The 16,511-nt window shown below is 42.8% G+C and overlaps 1 protein-coding gene across 3 annotated transcripts in view; it reads left to right on the top strand.

The window, feature by feature from the left end:
- Positions 1-16,511, top strand: part of MAGI2 (membrane associated guanylate kinase, WW and PDZ domain containing 2) — a 1,542,253-nt gene that overhangs the window by 1,395,615 nt on the left and 130,127 nt on the right. For all 3 annotated transcript variants that reach the window (XM_036247106.1, XM_036247104.1, XM_036247105.1), the window contains 2 exons: positions 991-1,183; positions 7,306-7,554. In XM_036247106.1, the coding sequence (XP_036102999.1) occupies positions 991-1,183; positions 7,306-7,554 (442 nt within the window). The remainder of the gene's footprint in view (positions 1-990; positions 1,184-7,305; positions 7,555-16,511) is intronic.

Here is a 16,511-nt window from a genome sequence, read left to right as displayed (position 1 = left end):
TTTTTAGGTTAAACAGCACAACTAAAATACTCAGTACTATTATCTTTCCTCTGAGAAAGATAAATGCCTCACTAATGGACACTAAGTTGAGTGTTTCTAATGGGAAGTGGGAAACCTTATTTTATGCCTTTCATCGCAGCCCCTGGCTCAGGGAATTACCCTGAAAGGCACATTTCCCAGATGCGTACCTCCTCCTTTCCCAGTATGGTAGCACCTCAACAGCAGAGCCTTTCAAGGGACAAGCAGAACTGGAATCCTTTGTGGACAGGACGGTGCTGAAAGGAAGTATTAAAGAAATGAAGCAAATAACTGGAAAAGATTTGACTGAGATATTTTTAAGTCAGTCCACTAGCCAGGAAAAGCCAATCATGAGTTCTGCTTTGTTTTGTTTACCTTCAGATTTTCAAAGTAAAGCAAAAAAAAACCAAAAAACACCACACTTTGAACCTTTATCGGTGTTTAATAACACGCAGCAGCTGGTTTCCCCGAGTTTTTGAGCACGCACTGTGTGCCTTTAGAAAAACTAACTGCCTCCCATGTGTTATTTCATTCAATTCTCCATATTTTGCAGGTGAAGAACCAGGTTCACGGGGTTGAGAAGCCTTGCCCAAGGCCACACAAATAAGAATTGGAGCCGAGAATCAATCCCTAACTTGTTTCAGTTCAGAGCCAAAGTGGCCAATATTGTGAGACTATTAGGGGTTAGAATTTTGTTAAGGGTGTTAACTTATAAGGCAGGTAGCAAGTGTCCCCCAAACTTCATGGCCAGTGGCAGCAGCAAGTCAAAACCCATATTTCTCTCGAAGAAGGTAGCAACCTATAAGAGTTGGACGGGGACCCCTCCAGTCTCTCATTTTTTTCAAGTACATGCTCAGGTTTGGGGCAAAGGATAAAATGTGGGAATAAAATCTTCCACCAAGCTTTTATATACTTATGTGTATATTAAAAGTTTGAAACATAAATGTGCTTTTCTTTCCACTGCTTCTCTAGATTTTGATTGGAGCTGTCATTGCCATGGGCTCCGCCGACAGAGATGGCCGCCTACACCCAGGAGACGAGCTCGTCTACGTCGACGGGATTCCAGTGGCTGGCAAGACCCACCGCTACGTGATCGACCTCATGCACCACGCAGCCCGGAACGGGCAGGTCAACCTCACTGTGAGAAGAAAGGTGCTATGCGGAGGTATGTCACTCAAGGCAGCAGCAAGGGTGGAGGTTCGGTGGTGAGATGCCTTTGTGGGACATGCTACAGACACTCAAAACAAAATTGTAAGTCAGTTTCTGTATTATACGAGTGGGAAAAGTAACCTAGACATTCCAAATGTAACTCATTTTGGAAGTGCAGATTTTCACTCCACTAGTGCCATTCCAAGCAGTTTTTGAGGGCTCCATTTTCAGTGCAGTCATTAAAATTTTCCAGCAAAGCCTGGGGCTAATGTGAGATGTGTATGCTCTTTGCTCTTTGTTAGATGCTAGTTATAAGAACATTATAATAATGAAAAGTGTGGCTTTTGAAAATGTTTCTCGTTATGTTTACAAATCAAGACCCACAGCACTTTGATACCGTAATAAGGCAACAGGGATGGAAAATTTAGCATTCATTGTAGAGACTGATAAAAGGTAAAAATAAAACTATTACCCTGATTTACAGAAATACGGCTGTATGTCATTTTGAGGAAGTACCACTCATATAACTCCAAACTTATGAAGCAGATAAATTAGAAGTAATTATTCCCTTTACATCCATTTTCCCAACTTCATGAAAGAATCCACCAAAGACATACTTTCAAAAAGTCAACCCTCAGAGTCATAATAAGATTCAGTTTCTCTCTTCACCATCTCAACTCCCCCAAAAGCTTTCTTTTTTAAGGAATATGTCTGTTACAAACATCACACTGTGTGTCGTAAACCGAGCACTCGGTAACATTGGGAAGATAGTCCCACACCGCCTGCACTTGGCTCTCGGAATCCCGGGAGCAGTAGCACCAACAATGTTCTCTTGTCACCTTCTGCCTCCGTGGCCTGCTGGCCTTTCCTCTCCGCCCCCTGACTGGGTCTTGTACGGAATGATGAATGCTGGAATTAGGAGGGCCCTGGGCAACACCAGCTGCCTCCTACAGACGAGAAAACTGAGCCCAGGGGCACAGCAGCTTGCCCCGTGGTCTGCAGAGTCAGCGATGATGCTGAGACTCACCTCCCTGGCCAGGGCTTATGTTTTACACTACCTTCAGTCCCCTCCTCACTCTGTCACCATCTCCACCCCCAGTGAATGCAAAGACTTTAAACCAACCTTTAGCAAATGTCACTTGCAAACATACGGAGATGGAGCTTTTCATATGTGCTATTATTATAACATATTTGAATTTTTAAAAGGGCCACTGGCTAATCACAGGCTGTGAATGACTCAAGAGGATCAAGTTTATTAGTCAAACAAAAAATTCTTTTCTATTCGAGTCTTCTAGGAACTAGACTTTGAACAAGGGCAGTCATTTGAAAGGGCAAGTCAGAATTGTCAGCCCTCACCAGTAGAGATTGCCATATATCTTGTATTATACAGAGGTTTTGCTAAGTGTCATTCATCTTCAGAAATTCCTGCCATACCACTTGACCCAAAAAAGTAAAACACCTTGAATTATCCTTATTCTTGGGCAAGATGCCAAAAAGAAGACAGTGCTTTCTTAGTTAACATTTCACTGTCTTTCTCCCCACAGAGTGATTTTCAATAAGAATTTTGCTGTGCTATATGTTCTGTAGCCCAAAGATAAATTTAAAAGATACCTGGTTTACAAGGAAATACACTGCAAGTGCAAAACCAGAGCACCAACATAATTTCATGCTCCCCTTGCCAACAGCTGATTATTGCAAATTAAATTTTGTTCTAATCAACCCAAGCTATTGGAGTGTATGCCAAATGCTGCAAAAATGTACTCTTGCAATTTTTGGATCATATGACTTCCATAAAGATGCTCTTTGCCGCAGTTCTTACCAATTTTACTCATTCAGGCTTTGAAGTGTGTTTCAAGTGCATTTAATTTTTGAAAATGTTCTGCTGCAGACGGCTCATTCTCACCAGGAGAGTTTCCAAGTTAATTCAGCCCACCCTTCCGTGAAAGATTCATCACTATTGAAAATGACTAAGTTCAGCAAACGATACTTTGATAGTAAAGCAAATGCCTAGAAATAGTGTAAAAAAAATATTTTTTAAAAACAGAAGCCTCAGGAAGACAGCCTTTCCTCTTAGCTGCCATGTCGCTAACAGTGACAAGGGACAACTACAAATACATGTGACAGCGGAGATGCCTTTTCAAGGGTTGTTGCTATCATTATTATTGCGCTTTCTTAAGCAGAGGCAGTGGGAGATGCAAGCCTGGCTTATGACGAGATGATTGAAGGGAAGTGAGCAATCAGTGTGCAGAGACAGAAGCGGGGAGGGACGAGGGGCAGCGCTGCCATCTTCGTGCTGAAAGGAGCATTATTACAGAGAAGGAGCAGGAGAGAAGGGAGGTCCCACACATCATACCCTGCAGCCTTGTGCTTGCCACAGCCGGTGCCAATGTCCTGCCCACCTCAGAAGGCATCGGTTAATGCTCAAGACAGAAACACATCCATTATGAGAGATACGGATGGGGAGTTACACTGGGCAAAATTGAAAATAACGCAAAAATCTGCTCCAAATATTGAACTATAAAAAAGCATACAATTAAAATTAAAATTCAAAAACGCATACCAATATAAGGCCAATATTTTCAATCAGGCAGTGGCAAGCTAGATCCTCAAAAAATGAGAAACTGTCGCTCTGGCCGGGTTGGCTCAGCGGTTAGAACGTCGGCCTGCGGTCTGGAGAGACCCGGGTTCAGTTACCGCTAAGGGCAGGTACCTCGGTTGCAGTTTGTCCCCGGCCCGGGTTGGTTGTGCGGGTGGCAGCCGCTCAATGTGTCACTTTCACGTCGATGTTTCTCTTCCTCTCTCTCCCTCCCACTCTATCTGAACAAAAAATGGGAAAATGTCCTCAGCTGAGGATTAAAAAAAAAGAGAGAGAGAAACTGGGGTAAAGGGAGAAAATGTGTAGCAGGGCATCCGATTTCATTTACCAGATAATTTTAGCACAGATCTTGCTCCTTGAATGAGTTTTCAGAGCTGTCTTACTCATGCCACCAGATCCGTTATTTAGTGTTTTTCCCAAAGACAGTAGAAGAGTGCCTTTAATTATTAAACTGAAAGTATAAATATTTATATGTTTAATAGCTCAGTGTAAGATGTTTACCCTAATGACACATTATTTTAAATATATACCATTTGTCTGAGAGAAGGATGTCTCTGAGGAATTTCCTGAAGTATAAATCTAGAAGTGATGTGAAAAGTTTTATGACTTAATCAAATCATATTAGCGATCGTCTTAAAGCTGTTAGCATCTTTTCTCTAACACTTAAGAAGGAACATCCAATTCTTGTCCGGATGCCGAGAAAGGGAAGGTTTTCCTGACAGCTGCATGAGAAGTTTAGCCAATGTTCAGGGAGTTGGTGGATTCCCTGGTCCTGGTTAATACACTTTTGGTCAACTCAAAATGCCTTTCTTTATTCTTTGTCTACGAGCATGTCACCCATTTAAATAAGTTGTCTGCCTTGGTGAGTGTAAGCCAGGAAGGCACCAACTCAAATGCCTGCAGGCAGGCCAGCCCCTAGCGGCAGGACCACAGCCTGTGGGCTGCACTGCTCCATCGGGCACCCTGAGGGCACACATGCATGTCAACACTCCAGCCCCCAGGTCCAACCTCTGTCCACACACACATCCACTGCTGCAGCCATGCTTCCACACAAGGCGAGTGCATCGGCAGTGCGGTCGCCCTCCTGGGGAAAGTCTTGAGAAGAGGCCTGGCACACCCTGGAAGCAGGCAAGGTCTGTTTGGTGACAGAAACCTGGAGTCCTGGCACCCAGTGTGTGATCTGGAAGGGAAACAAGGGCTCCAGCTGAACAAGTCCCTTTGGTCCTATAACCCCTCACTCTAGAGGTAAATTAGTAAATCGGGAATTTGCAAGAGACTTTGGGAAATGGTTGGGACTTGGATGACTTGCAAACTGCATGCCTGCCCCCTCAAGGGAGCAGCCGTTGCCCGGCTCTAACTAATCACTACCAAGTATTTCAAGAGAAACTGGAAATCCATAATTCTGTAAAATCTGCCCATTCTAAAGCATTGACAATCAATTTTAACTGTATGGACCAGCACTGTGTGGGAATAAATGGCTCTGCTGGAGCTCCTGGCCAGGAGCTGACTATTCTAGTCAAAACATCTCACCTTGGGGGCACAGTCTAGGACTCCTGCCTTCCCAAACGGAAACCCTCTCCCAGTCAGCCAGTGATGGTTTCCAGTATAACTGGTGGGGACAAACAGAAGCTTAACCTAAAAATCCTAAAAATTCTTTATCTGACTTGAGTGACTGAATTCTATACACTCATTTGCATGTGAGACAAAAAGATGAGTCAGGGATGCTGAGAGCTAGTGAATTTTTTTAAATGCACATGGTATTTAGTCACTTTGTGACATTGTATTATATTATTCTAAAACAATTATGTCCATGTCCTACACCAGGAAGGGTTGTTGGAGAGAAGAGAGTCTCATTTGGACACAGCCAGCTGAGTAGAACAATGAGGTCCAATCAGCTCAATCCCTCAAAGTCAATCATTGGAAATCATCTTAAATCCCTGGTTTTAAATGTGTTCATGCTGTTAAAGAACTTTATTCTAGAGGTTGAAAGAGAAGTCCTAAAGCAATACAACAGTATCCTGTTAATGTAATTACCTAGGGACCACTCACATGGACTTAGTCGATGATTTTCTCTCTCTCTCACTGTGGCCACTCCCAGCCATTTATTGCACAGACAGATAATTTTTCTTTGTTGTTGCTTTGCTGACAACCAAGCTGTCAACCTCCTAACATATGACAGCCAGAAAATGAGATCTCTCTTGTCACTGCCTATGACATTTAGTTACTGATTTGGTCCAATAACTCGGGGAGATTTTCAATTTAATGTTGCAGCATAGTAATTGTTTGTTTTTCTTCTTCCTGACTATCTCTAGTCATTTTGTTTCCAATGAGCAGAAGGACTGATAAAGGACATGTGCTTCACCAAGACAATAATAGCATGTCTTTGGATAATGTTTTCTAGCAGAAAGGGTACATTTTGCAAGCAGTTTTAATTTGGTAGAAAAGAGGGAAAGGCTTTGACATTTTGTTCTTTTATGACCTCAGTACATTTCTTACAGATGAAAAGCATTCATTTGTTTTCTGTTATTAAAATCTGACTAATTAAATCTTACCAAAAAATCTAATTTAGCCAATGATAATAAGCAGCAGCCTGGATCTTATTCGATAATTGTAAACAAGAGATAAATGAATTTTTGTAAGGCCACTTTTAATCTGGGTGAATGAATGAATGAAAGAATGCCACTCCTTCCCCTGCCGTCAGTGTAAAGAACCTTTCCTGTGGTCTGTTCTCTCTCCCTGACTCATTTCAGAGTGGAATTGCAGCTTATAAAATTACAAGCCTTCACTGGAACTTTTGTTAATTATTTTTAACTTGCTGTACAAGACACTTTCCAGACTTCTAAATAGGAGACCACATCTAGAACCGCCCCCCCCCCTCAAAATCATGAATTATGATTCTTTTCCATCTTAATTTTCCTCTGTTGCATAACATCTTTTGACTACACTAATTCAATTAAGATGGAGATGAAACAGTCTCTTTTCTAACTACAGTATTCTAGGTGCTCACTTCAGCTCTTTTAATCAAGGTACCATAAGCTAGGTATTAAATTAAAATGATAAAATTCTTTCTGGATGACAGATCAACTTTCATTTTAAAAACTAGTTTCTCTTGGCTGCCAATTTTCTATCATTTCTCTTTGTAAATATGCTAGCTTTCTCATGGAAGTAGTGATTTGGTTTATCTGATTAATCATAGAGTGTATTTTTTAATAATACAGAATGTAAACGAGCCAGGCCTCCAACACCTCCCTTAATGATTCAAAATTCATTGTTCCTTAGACTGATCGCATTGGTAGAGCCCAGCGTGAGCAAACTACTCTAAGAATGTTTCCTTTGTAAAATGAATTAACATTTCTGGGTAACAGAATGTCATAAAATTAAATAATACAGGTTTGTGGCTCTGCACCTCGGGGGGGAATAGAAGCCAGTCAACCAGTCTGGTAACAAGACTGGTATCTAGAACAGTGCTGGTATCTAGGACACAGGTGACACTCACCAACACCTTGTTAAATAACCGGTGCCTGTCCACGGTGTTGTTCCAGGGGAGCCCTGCCCAGAGAACGGGAGGAGTCCAGGCTCCGTGTCAACCCACCACAGCTCTCCACGCAGTGACTACGCAGCCTACACGGACAGCAACCACGCTGTCCCCAGTGGCAACGCCTCCCCCCCTGAAGGCTTCACCTCCCACAGCCTGCAGACCAGTGACGTGGTCATTCACCGGAAGGAGAACGAAGGCTTCGGCTTCGTCATCATCAGCTCCCTGAACAGGCCTGAGTCCGGATCCACCATAAGTAAGTGTCTGCCTCCCCCGACTTTGAATAAGCGGTTTGGTTTGCTTTGTTCTAGTGGGAGGGACTCTGCCAAGTGGTGGGAGGCCTGGTGCAGGCGTACCACAGGCTGTGGGCGCAAAGAAGGCATCCTTAACGCGAATTAGCCAAATGTTGCAGGAAGAATGCAAGACCACAACCCAAAACGCCCATAAAAGCTCCTCGTTTGGAACTGGAAAGAAAATAAAGCAGGGTGAAGTGGGAGTGTTGGTGGGAGGGGAGGGTGGCGCCTGTGCGATAGAAGGACACGGGATCTGCATAGGATCTGGGGGAAGCAGTCCCAGCAGGAGCCTGAGGTGCGGAGGACTCAGCGCTGAAGACGCACAGAAAGCGGGTTTTCCAGTGAACGGGGAGCGCTTCGGGCGGGAGCCGGACTGCGCAGGGCGTCAGAGGCCCATGGGAAGAAGTCTGCATTGCAGTCTAAAGCCACTGGAGCCACTGGAGAGTTTTGGTTTTGTTTTGTTGTTGTTGTTGTTTTTGTTTGGTATGTACTCCCAGCAGGAACCGAACCTGGGACTCTCTGGTCCGCAGGACGACTCTCCAACCACTGAGCCAAATTGGCCAGGGCTGGAGAATTTTAATCAATGACGGAGATCTGACTTAATTTTTAAAAGATGAGCCCAATTGCTCGTGGAAAATGAAGTTGGGGGAGGGGAGTGGAAATACAAGGCAGTTTAGAACTATTAGAACAGCCTTGTGGGTCCAGAGACAGTGGTGCCTCCCCTCGGGTAGTAGCAGTGGGTGGGGGAGAAGTAGAGGACTTCTCCTGAGGTTCCTCCAAATCCAGGGTTCTGTGAGTCCGGTAACACAGATCACATTTTTCTTCTCATCAGTCACCTGTGCAGATGGTTCCCTGAAGGTTTTCCTTTCAGAGTAGACTCCAGAAGCCACTCAGCCAGCAAGCCGTTGGTCAGAGAGGCGATAGGAACACTTGTTCATTCTTCATGTTGAAGTCATTTAGCCCAAAATGCTGTGGATAAAAACATCAGAATAGAGGGCATTAAGAGAAAATAATTGAGTCACGTTACGCCTAAAATCCTTATAAATTGTGGTTGATTTCAGCACACAGTTGGGGGCAGGAGGTATGTATGTCAAACAATATTCCAGAAATCAAAGTATTAAAAGGAATAAGAACTTTTCATGATAAACTTAATGTTATCAAAACACCATCAGAACTAAACGGAGAGAATGGCCCTGATTAGCTTTAGCTTCGACAAACTCAAGAGTGAAAACTGAGGCGTGTTAAACCTTGGTGAATATGTGCAAAAGCTAAATTACATCCATCTGAAAGTACAGTTTCATTTCTCTTTTTCTCTGTGATAAGCTGAAGAAATAAATTCAACCTTTAAGCGCAGAGCAAAAGCAGAATTCTGTCAGTAGGATGGATTCACCAAGATTAAAAGGACACAAGACTAAAGATTTTCATAAATTATATAAACAGTCTTCCAATAATTTACACTTGGAGAAATGTTCACAGAGAGCTTTTGTAACTATCCCAGTCATTCAAATTGTTTATTGGGGAAGGATACTGAAAGGAGTAGAATAAAAATAAAAAGTGTACTATCTGCCCTGGCTGGTGTGGCTCAGTGATTAGAGTGTCAGCTCTCACACTGAAGGGTCTTGAATTCGATTCCTGGTCAAGGGCACCCACCTGGGTGCAGGTTTGATCCCTGGCCCTGGTCAAGGTGTGTGAGGGAGGCAACCAATTGATGTGTCTCTCTCACATTGATGTTTCTCAATCTCTCTCTCTTTCTCCTCCTCCTCCTCCTCCTCCTCCCTCCCTCCCTCCCTCTCTCTCTAAAAATCAATGAAAAATATATCCTCAGGTGAAGATTGACTAAAAAAAAAAAGTGTACTACCTGAATGAAAGTGTTAAGCATGTATTTATGGCATGTATTTGAAGTGTGACAGCATTATAGCTAAATGTATAGGGAAGAGTGTGTGTGTGTGTGTGTACACACATGCACTTATTACATAAAGAAACCACAAAGTTTGCTTTGGCTGGTTTGGCTCTGCAATTAGAGCATCAGCCTGTGGACTGAAGGGTCATGGATTCCATTCCGGTCAAGACATCCAATCGATGTGTCTCTCTCAACCTCTCTCTCTCTCTCTCTCTCTCCACCTCCCTCCCTTCCACTCTCTCTAAAAAAATAGAAATTTAAAAAATCAATGGGAAAAAAAAGAAACCACAAATGCTTTTTCTATTGCAAATGAAATCCATACATGGGTAGATTTGGAAAACAACAGGTGCAAATACAATCAACATGTGAATTTTCCTTCTGACCAAGTAACATTAAACCTCGAAAGAGTAATTCTAACCATTTTCAAAATGGCATCATTTTACATCACCCTGAAGAGTGAAAATATATTCTGGAGGTCATGATGCCTCCTGGCTTCTTTTTTCCATATAGTTATTTCTTTTCAATTTAAGGAGTTTGAAATGCAGGTTGCCCCATGTTCTGTGGGAAGAGCAGCTATCACACTGATGGCATATGGCATTTGCAGTATGCAATTTACAGCATGCACCTAAACATTTCCTGCACCCGATGCTGCTTCATACTTCTGCAGTATTTTGAATTTATGATTTTTAAAAGAAGTGCTAAGTGCCTCATGAATGGCAAAGGGCCTTCCTTGGGCCACATCTCCATCATCACACTGTACAGTGCTCTGTGAGACTCAGAGAGCGTGATATTATCAGGCTCACAGGAGTCAAAATCATTCCAAGGGTCTGTGTCATTTTTCTCTTGGTGTCTTCCCTGAGCCCAAGGATCCTGAACACATACTGGTTTTCTCACGGCTTTCTCTGAGTGGGCAGAGTGCTGCTTGGCCTCCGTGGGTGCACCATCACTCTTAGGCATGGGAGTGGTGCGGTTAACAGCCAGGTGCTATAATCATACTGTCTGCATTTGAAACCTGGTTCATTATTTACTAGTTGTGTGACCTTGAGGAAGATACATGACCTCTTTGGGCCTCAGTTGTAAAGAGAAGATCTTTTTAATATCTCTGTGGTGGGGTTGCTGTGAGGGTTAAATGACTTAGCACATGGAAGTGCCTAGAACAGCACTGGCTGAACAAATATGTCGTTGTTGCTATTGTGACCTCCGTCCTGCTAGGGATTGTCTTCCATCCCATCAGCTTACTCTTCTTGGATAACACAGAGCTCACACTGGCTGTCAGCTCAGTCAGAGCCTGAGCATAGATCTGGGCCACAGCAGAGCACCTCTGAGAGCCAGCTCCCCCTCCCATTATGCTGGCCTGCTGGGGCACAGTCTTCCCCACCCCCAGCCCCTGCCACCTGGGTCTGCAGTGGGGACAGAGCAGTGGCAGCTTCACCAGTCCAGCTGACCATGCCCTTGCTGAGGCTGCAGGCTGGAAGCCTCCCCAGAATTCACTTAGGTAATCAACTAGAAAAGTCATGGGGAACATCAAAATTCGGGCTCGAAGCTGTGCCTATTAGAATGTCCCTGCAAACATGACACCTCTATTGAATACATCAGAGAAGAGAGGAGAGATGAAGACCCCAAGGTAAACTTCCCACCCTGCACACAGAGAATTACCTTCCACAGTTTCTTCAGCCCAGAGACCAACTTTGTGGGCAGTGCCAGAAGTTTAACCAGTTTAGAACCTGGAAGGTGAGATTTGGGTCTACTATTGCCTACCATTTTGTAGGGCTCTTTACCAAAGCCTCACTTTTTTTTTTTTCAAAATATTATTTTCCCAAAAAATAAAGAAGAAATCTCCTTTGTATTAACTAAATGTAATTAAAAAGCATATGACCTGCACTGGCCAGCTTGGCTGAGCAGTAGAGCATTGGCCCGCGGACCAGTGAGTCATGGGTTCGATTTCGGTCAAGGGCACGTACTTCAGTTGCAGTTAGTCCTCTGCCCTGGGAGGCAACCAGTCACTGTATCCCTCTCACGTCGATGTTTCTCTCTCTCCCTCTGTCTCCTACTCTACCTGAAAATCAATAGAAAAATATCCTCAGGTGAGGATTTTTAAAAATCATAATAAATAAATAAAAAGCATACTACCTTCCAAAGCCAGTGACTCGGGAGTCCAAGCATTGTCTGGTAACAGACAGATCTTAGAAGGTTCCTATCCAAGGTACAGAAATATCTTTCTTGATTTAAAGTGATAATAGGCAAGCTTCCTGAGTGTGTGTGTCCCATTATCCAAAACATTAAGCATTTCTTTCAGACCTTAAGATTGGACCCATAGGCAAGGAAAGTGATTTGCAGAATGGAGCCTAGGGTAAGATTAACCTGTAACAGGAAATTGCATTGTAAATTCTTTAAAAGATTCAAAGATTTATATTTAAAGATGTTCATTGCCATATTATTGGTAAACAGATTACTAGAAGCCATCTTAGAAGCTTCTCAAAAACTAGAAACTTTGGTATATTTGGGAAGTGTGTCACTCTCACAGAGGTCTGTGTACACAGGACAGAGCCTCAGGCAGCCTTCTGACTCTAAGTAGATCGAATGCTTGCTCTATAAAAATCTCACTGTGGCCATGTGTAGTGGGGTTAACAGGTAGGTCTTTGGGCCTACCCAGCTCAAGGCTGAGCCCTGATGTTCAGATATTATGGCACAGGTGCCTGGTCCTTACAGGTGCTCCCTGCTCTCCCTCACCCCCAAACCTGTTTTCCCACCAGATGTTCCCAAAAAGGGCTTTGGCACAAATGATGACCCTAGTCACCTGCTTTTCTATCATTTGTCAGGAAAGTTATGTTGAAATTTATGGGGTAGACATACATGGGCAGCTTGGACATGAGTGGTGGAAGCTGGCAGTCTGTTGAGGGAACTTATAAACGTAGATGCATGCCCATAACAAGCCGTGAGGTAGACCATATTCAGGACAGCAGCTGTGGTAGCAATCTCAGCAGTCAACTGTAGGGGCGAAATCACTTCAACCCTTCCTTCCTTCATTCGTATTGTCCTAACAACACTGACTTCGTTTCTGTGTCTTTACTGCAGACGCATCACTGGCCAGCATGCTGCTGGCTTTTTCACAATTTTTCACCTCTGTGTTGGTGCTGAAAAATCTTTGTTTCCGTGTGTGTTTTCTTTCACAAAGGTTGGAGTGCAGACTTGGTCACTGCTGACTTCCATAAGGGCCACTGCAATCCAGTATCCTAGGAAAGAGTTCATCTTTGGTAAAATATCCTGGTGGCTTTCTCAAAATCCTTGATGATGTTCATAGGCTCTGGAGGTTAAAAGTTATAATAGAGATTCAAAAGTGTACCTAGCAGGTCTATTATGACCTTTTAAGAAAGGATGAAATAAAACTGAATAAGCAGTGAAGCAGGTTATATTTTTTCTACCAAAACTCAAGCCACTAACCATACAGCCAATGAATAGTCACTTGAATTTAGGGAAGGTACAGATGAAAACCAAAGCCAAGGTTTCTATAGTCTTGCCCTAATACAGGAGCCTTAAACGAAATAAAAGTGCATTGGACAATAAGCCTAAGTTCTCTCCTGCCTATCCACTAACTGTAGTGTCTCTGAGCAAGTCACTTGGTCTTCCTGTGCCCCTTCCTCATCTAAAGTATAAGGGAAAATGGCCTGAACAGCCTCTTCCAGCTCTAATATAGCTAATGCCATGAATCAACATGGAAAATAAGCTATTAGTTTAGTCTTGCCTGTGTGTAAAAAGCTTTGGGTAAGTTTGAGGCCTGGGTTATATTTTTGATTGGCTTAAGCTATTATTTTAAGCTTGTATTACTTTCACTTTTTATTTTGTTTTTGAAGGTGACTCCTAACACTTTCAATTTTTTGTTCACCTCAAGTTCTGTCAAGAATGATCTGAAACGAGCACTTAACTGCATTAAACATGTTCCCCTTTCAAGGAAATTTAAGGCAGTGTTTTCTTCCTTTTGTCACTTCCTGGCACACTTGTAATATCATAACATTTTTATAACACAAAAATAAAACAGCCCTGGCCGGTGTAGTTCAGTGGTTGAGCGGCATCCCATGCACCGAGAGGTTGCTGGTTTGATTCCCAGTCAGGGCACATACCCAGGTTGTGGGATGGATCCCCAGTAGGGGGCGTGCAGGAGGCAGCCTATTGATGCTGCTCTCTCACAGCGATGTTTCTCTCACTCTCTCCCTTCCCCTTTCTCTCTCTATGAACAAGTCAGTAAAACAAATGAGGCTGCTATAGGCAAAAAGGCAACTTCCCCAGGGGGGTTCTACCCCCTACATCGCCCAACCTTCAGGACATAATCGCTATCTTGGCACATTTGTAACAGTTAGTGGCACACTTCTTTTAATGGCCCAGAGTTACAAAGTTTTGCCCTAAAGTGAAACCTCTAAATATCAGTAATCAATAAACACGTCATCTTACATTTTACTGGTTTGGGTTGTGGCACTGGGTTTTCATCAAACCTCCCTATTGAGGTTTATTCATTTCATTGATCACCTTCAAAACACAGGTAATTGGTGCAATTGGTGCTGATGCCCCTAACATTTTCTAAGTCACTGTAAACTCTGGCCTATCAATGCTCCATCTCCAAAAGACATTGCTGGAAAGTTACTTAAGTCACGCGCATGCAGTTGAACATGAGAATTACGAAGTGAGTCTCATTGATTTCTGTTTCTCATAGGTTTTCAAAAGCAAGTTTCCTTTCAGAATTCCTTTCAGCTTTGTAACACTTTGTAATACTCCCTTACTCTTTAAGTGAATCTCTGCTTTGGAATCCTTCAAGGACACAGTGCTTTTGCTCTGACTTTTATGCTGAGATTAGTAGCTCATTCAGGAGGCATGATGGTATCACTGTTAATGTGAGTGCTTTTATAACACAAGAAATACGGGGGAGGGAGTGGACACACTACATAAATTGCCAGCTTTCCCTCAGTATCTGGCTTCTAAATATAACTCATAAAACCATAAAATAAGCAAATGTCTTCATAATCTTTTGCAAAATCAGCTTATACAAAAGAGATAAGATTGTGTTCATAGTCTGCACTGACATACATATGTTTTAAATCAAATCAATCGTTTGGCATTCATGAGTGTGATTTACTTTCTGTGGCAGGAGGTAGCCAGGGGCTAGACTAAGAGTGGAGTGCGGTTGTTAATGATGCAAAGTGCTTCAGGGAGGCAGGCCCTTTCTACCTACAATTCAATCTTCCTATAACCAGTCCTTGATCATAACACCTCTGATAAAAATAGCTACAGGGTAAAGTTCAAACAGACCTCTCATATCCAAGACCCTAGGTCATCTAGACACAGCCACTTTATACCAACACAGTTCCATGCAACCCGAGCTGGGTTCGTTACTTACCCCTGAAGACAACTTTGCTCTCCTGTCTCAGTGTCCCTGTTTGCCTCTGCCACTTGGAATGTCTCCTCTTATCTAATAATGAATTTTACCAAGCCTTCTCCTAGGCACTGTGCTAAGAATTTTACCTTGTATTTAATTTTCACAGCAACCCTATGAGGCAGACTACTGCCCAGTCAGCATCTCTCACCAGCAGCTCAAAAATCTCTTAATCTCTTAGACTTTGTCTGACCCTTCACCATTCTCCCTCAAGTCTTTTCATTAATTCTTCTATAGACTTCTTGTCTGTAAACCCCTTAATTGTTGACTGCTCCCTGGCTTCCCATCTGTTATTATGTCTGTTATTACTATCTATTATTGCCATTCTACTTTTCATGTCTTTGTAATTTGCATCCCCTAAATGAATTGTAAATTCCTTAAGGGGAAGAAACAGTGACATTTCTGTTGAATCCCTCCGTTTCTGGTAGCATGCTTTTCAAGGATTTGTCACATGGTTTATGTTGGTGGAATTGATTAGATCCTCATGCAGTGATCCCGCACCGTCTTCATGAAGATGAAAGGGTAAATGTGCTCTAACTCTCCCTGCACCTACACCAGCTGGTCCATCCCTCAACAGCAGCAAGATGTATGTCTGAGAATGGGCAAGGATCACTTAGGGCAGCAGTTTTCAACCTTTTTCATCTCATGGCACACATAAACTAATTACTAACATTCTGCAGCACAACAAAAAACAGATTACATTTTTTGCCAATGTGACCAAAAAATAGGTATAATTTTTATTGATTTACCAAAGAAAGAGAGAAAGAGAGAAAGAGAGAAAGAAAGAAAGAGAGAAAGAGAGAAAGAGAAAGAAAGAAATTACCTACCCATATCACTCCAAAGTGACTTTTTAAAAAAATCAGGTGCCTATACGTATATATAAGGATTTCTTTTACCAAGAATTAACCAATCAGACGCAACCTTATTATGCAACATGACCCATAAGGTGCAGTTCTATTATATGATCTATGTATTTATGGTTCAAGACAGGGCATTCACACCAGGCATCTGTTGTTGTGCTGGATGTTGTCATTTTTTAATTTGACAATCTAAGGGAAAAGAGGTCAGTGGCCCTGACTAAATAGTCAGGTATTGCATGTTTTAAAATTTTTTGCGGCACACCAGTTGAAAATCGCTGACTTGGGAGGAATCGTGTGCAAGCTGGTCCTTGCCCAGCATGAGAAATTGCACTATAATAAGGTGGAACTGGAGCAGTGTTCCAGAATACAGATTTCTCATCAGTTGTTTGCAGCCTGAATAAACTATTCCATGGCCAGCTGGGGCCTGGTGAGTCTTAGATGAGAGGACCCTCTAAGAAATTGGGCTCCAGGGTGCCTTGTCGGTGCCTCTGGGCAGCTCCGGAAATCGTAAGGCTCTGGTTTTCAAAGCCCTTGTCCTCAGGATATTCTCTGATCCACCTCATCCTGGCACGGACTGTCCCTGGAATCACCATCCATCTGTGTGAGCGCCACCTCAGCAGTAATTATATCGTCCTGAACAGGAGGGTTTGGATGGCATCCCAAGCTCCTTAAAAAAAGCATTACTTCAAATTATTTATTCATTTCACACCTTTATTAACAGAGCAGCCCATTTCAGTT

Source organism: Molossus molossus, unplaced genomic scaffold (genome assembly GCF_014108415.1).
Source record: "Molossus molossus isolate mMolMol1 unplaced genomic scaffold, mMolMol1.p scaffold_m16_p_7, whole genome shotgun sequence".
Taxonomy (NCBI): domain Eukaryota; kingdom Metazoa; phylum Chordata; class Mammalia; order Chiroptera; family Molossidae; genus Molossus; species Molossus molossus.
This window is presented reverse-complemented; position numbering and strand designations above follow the sequence as displayed.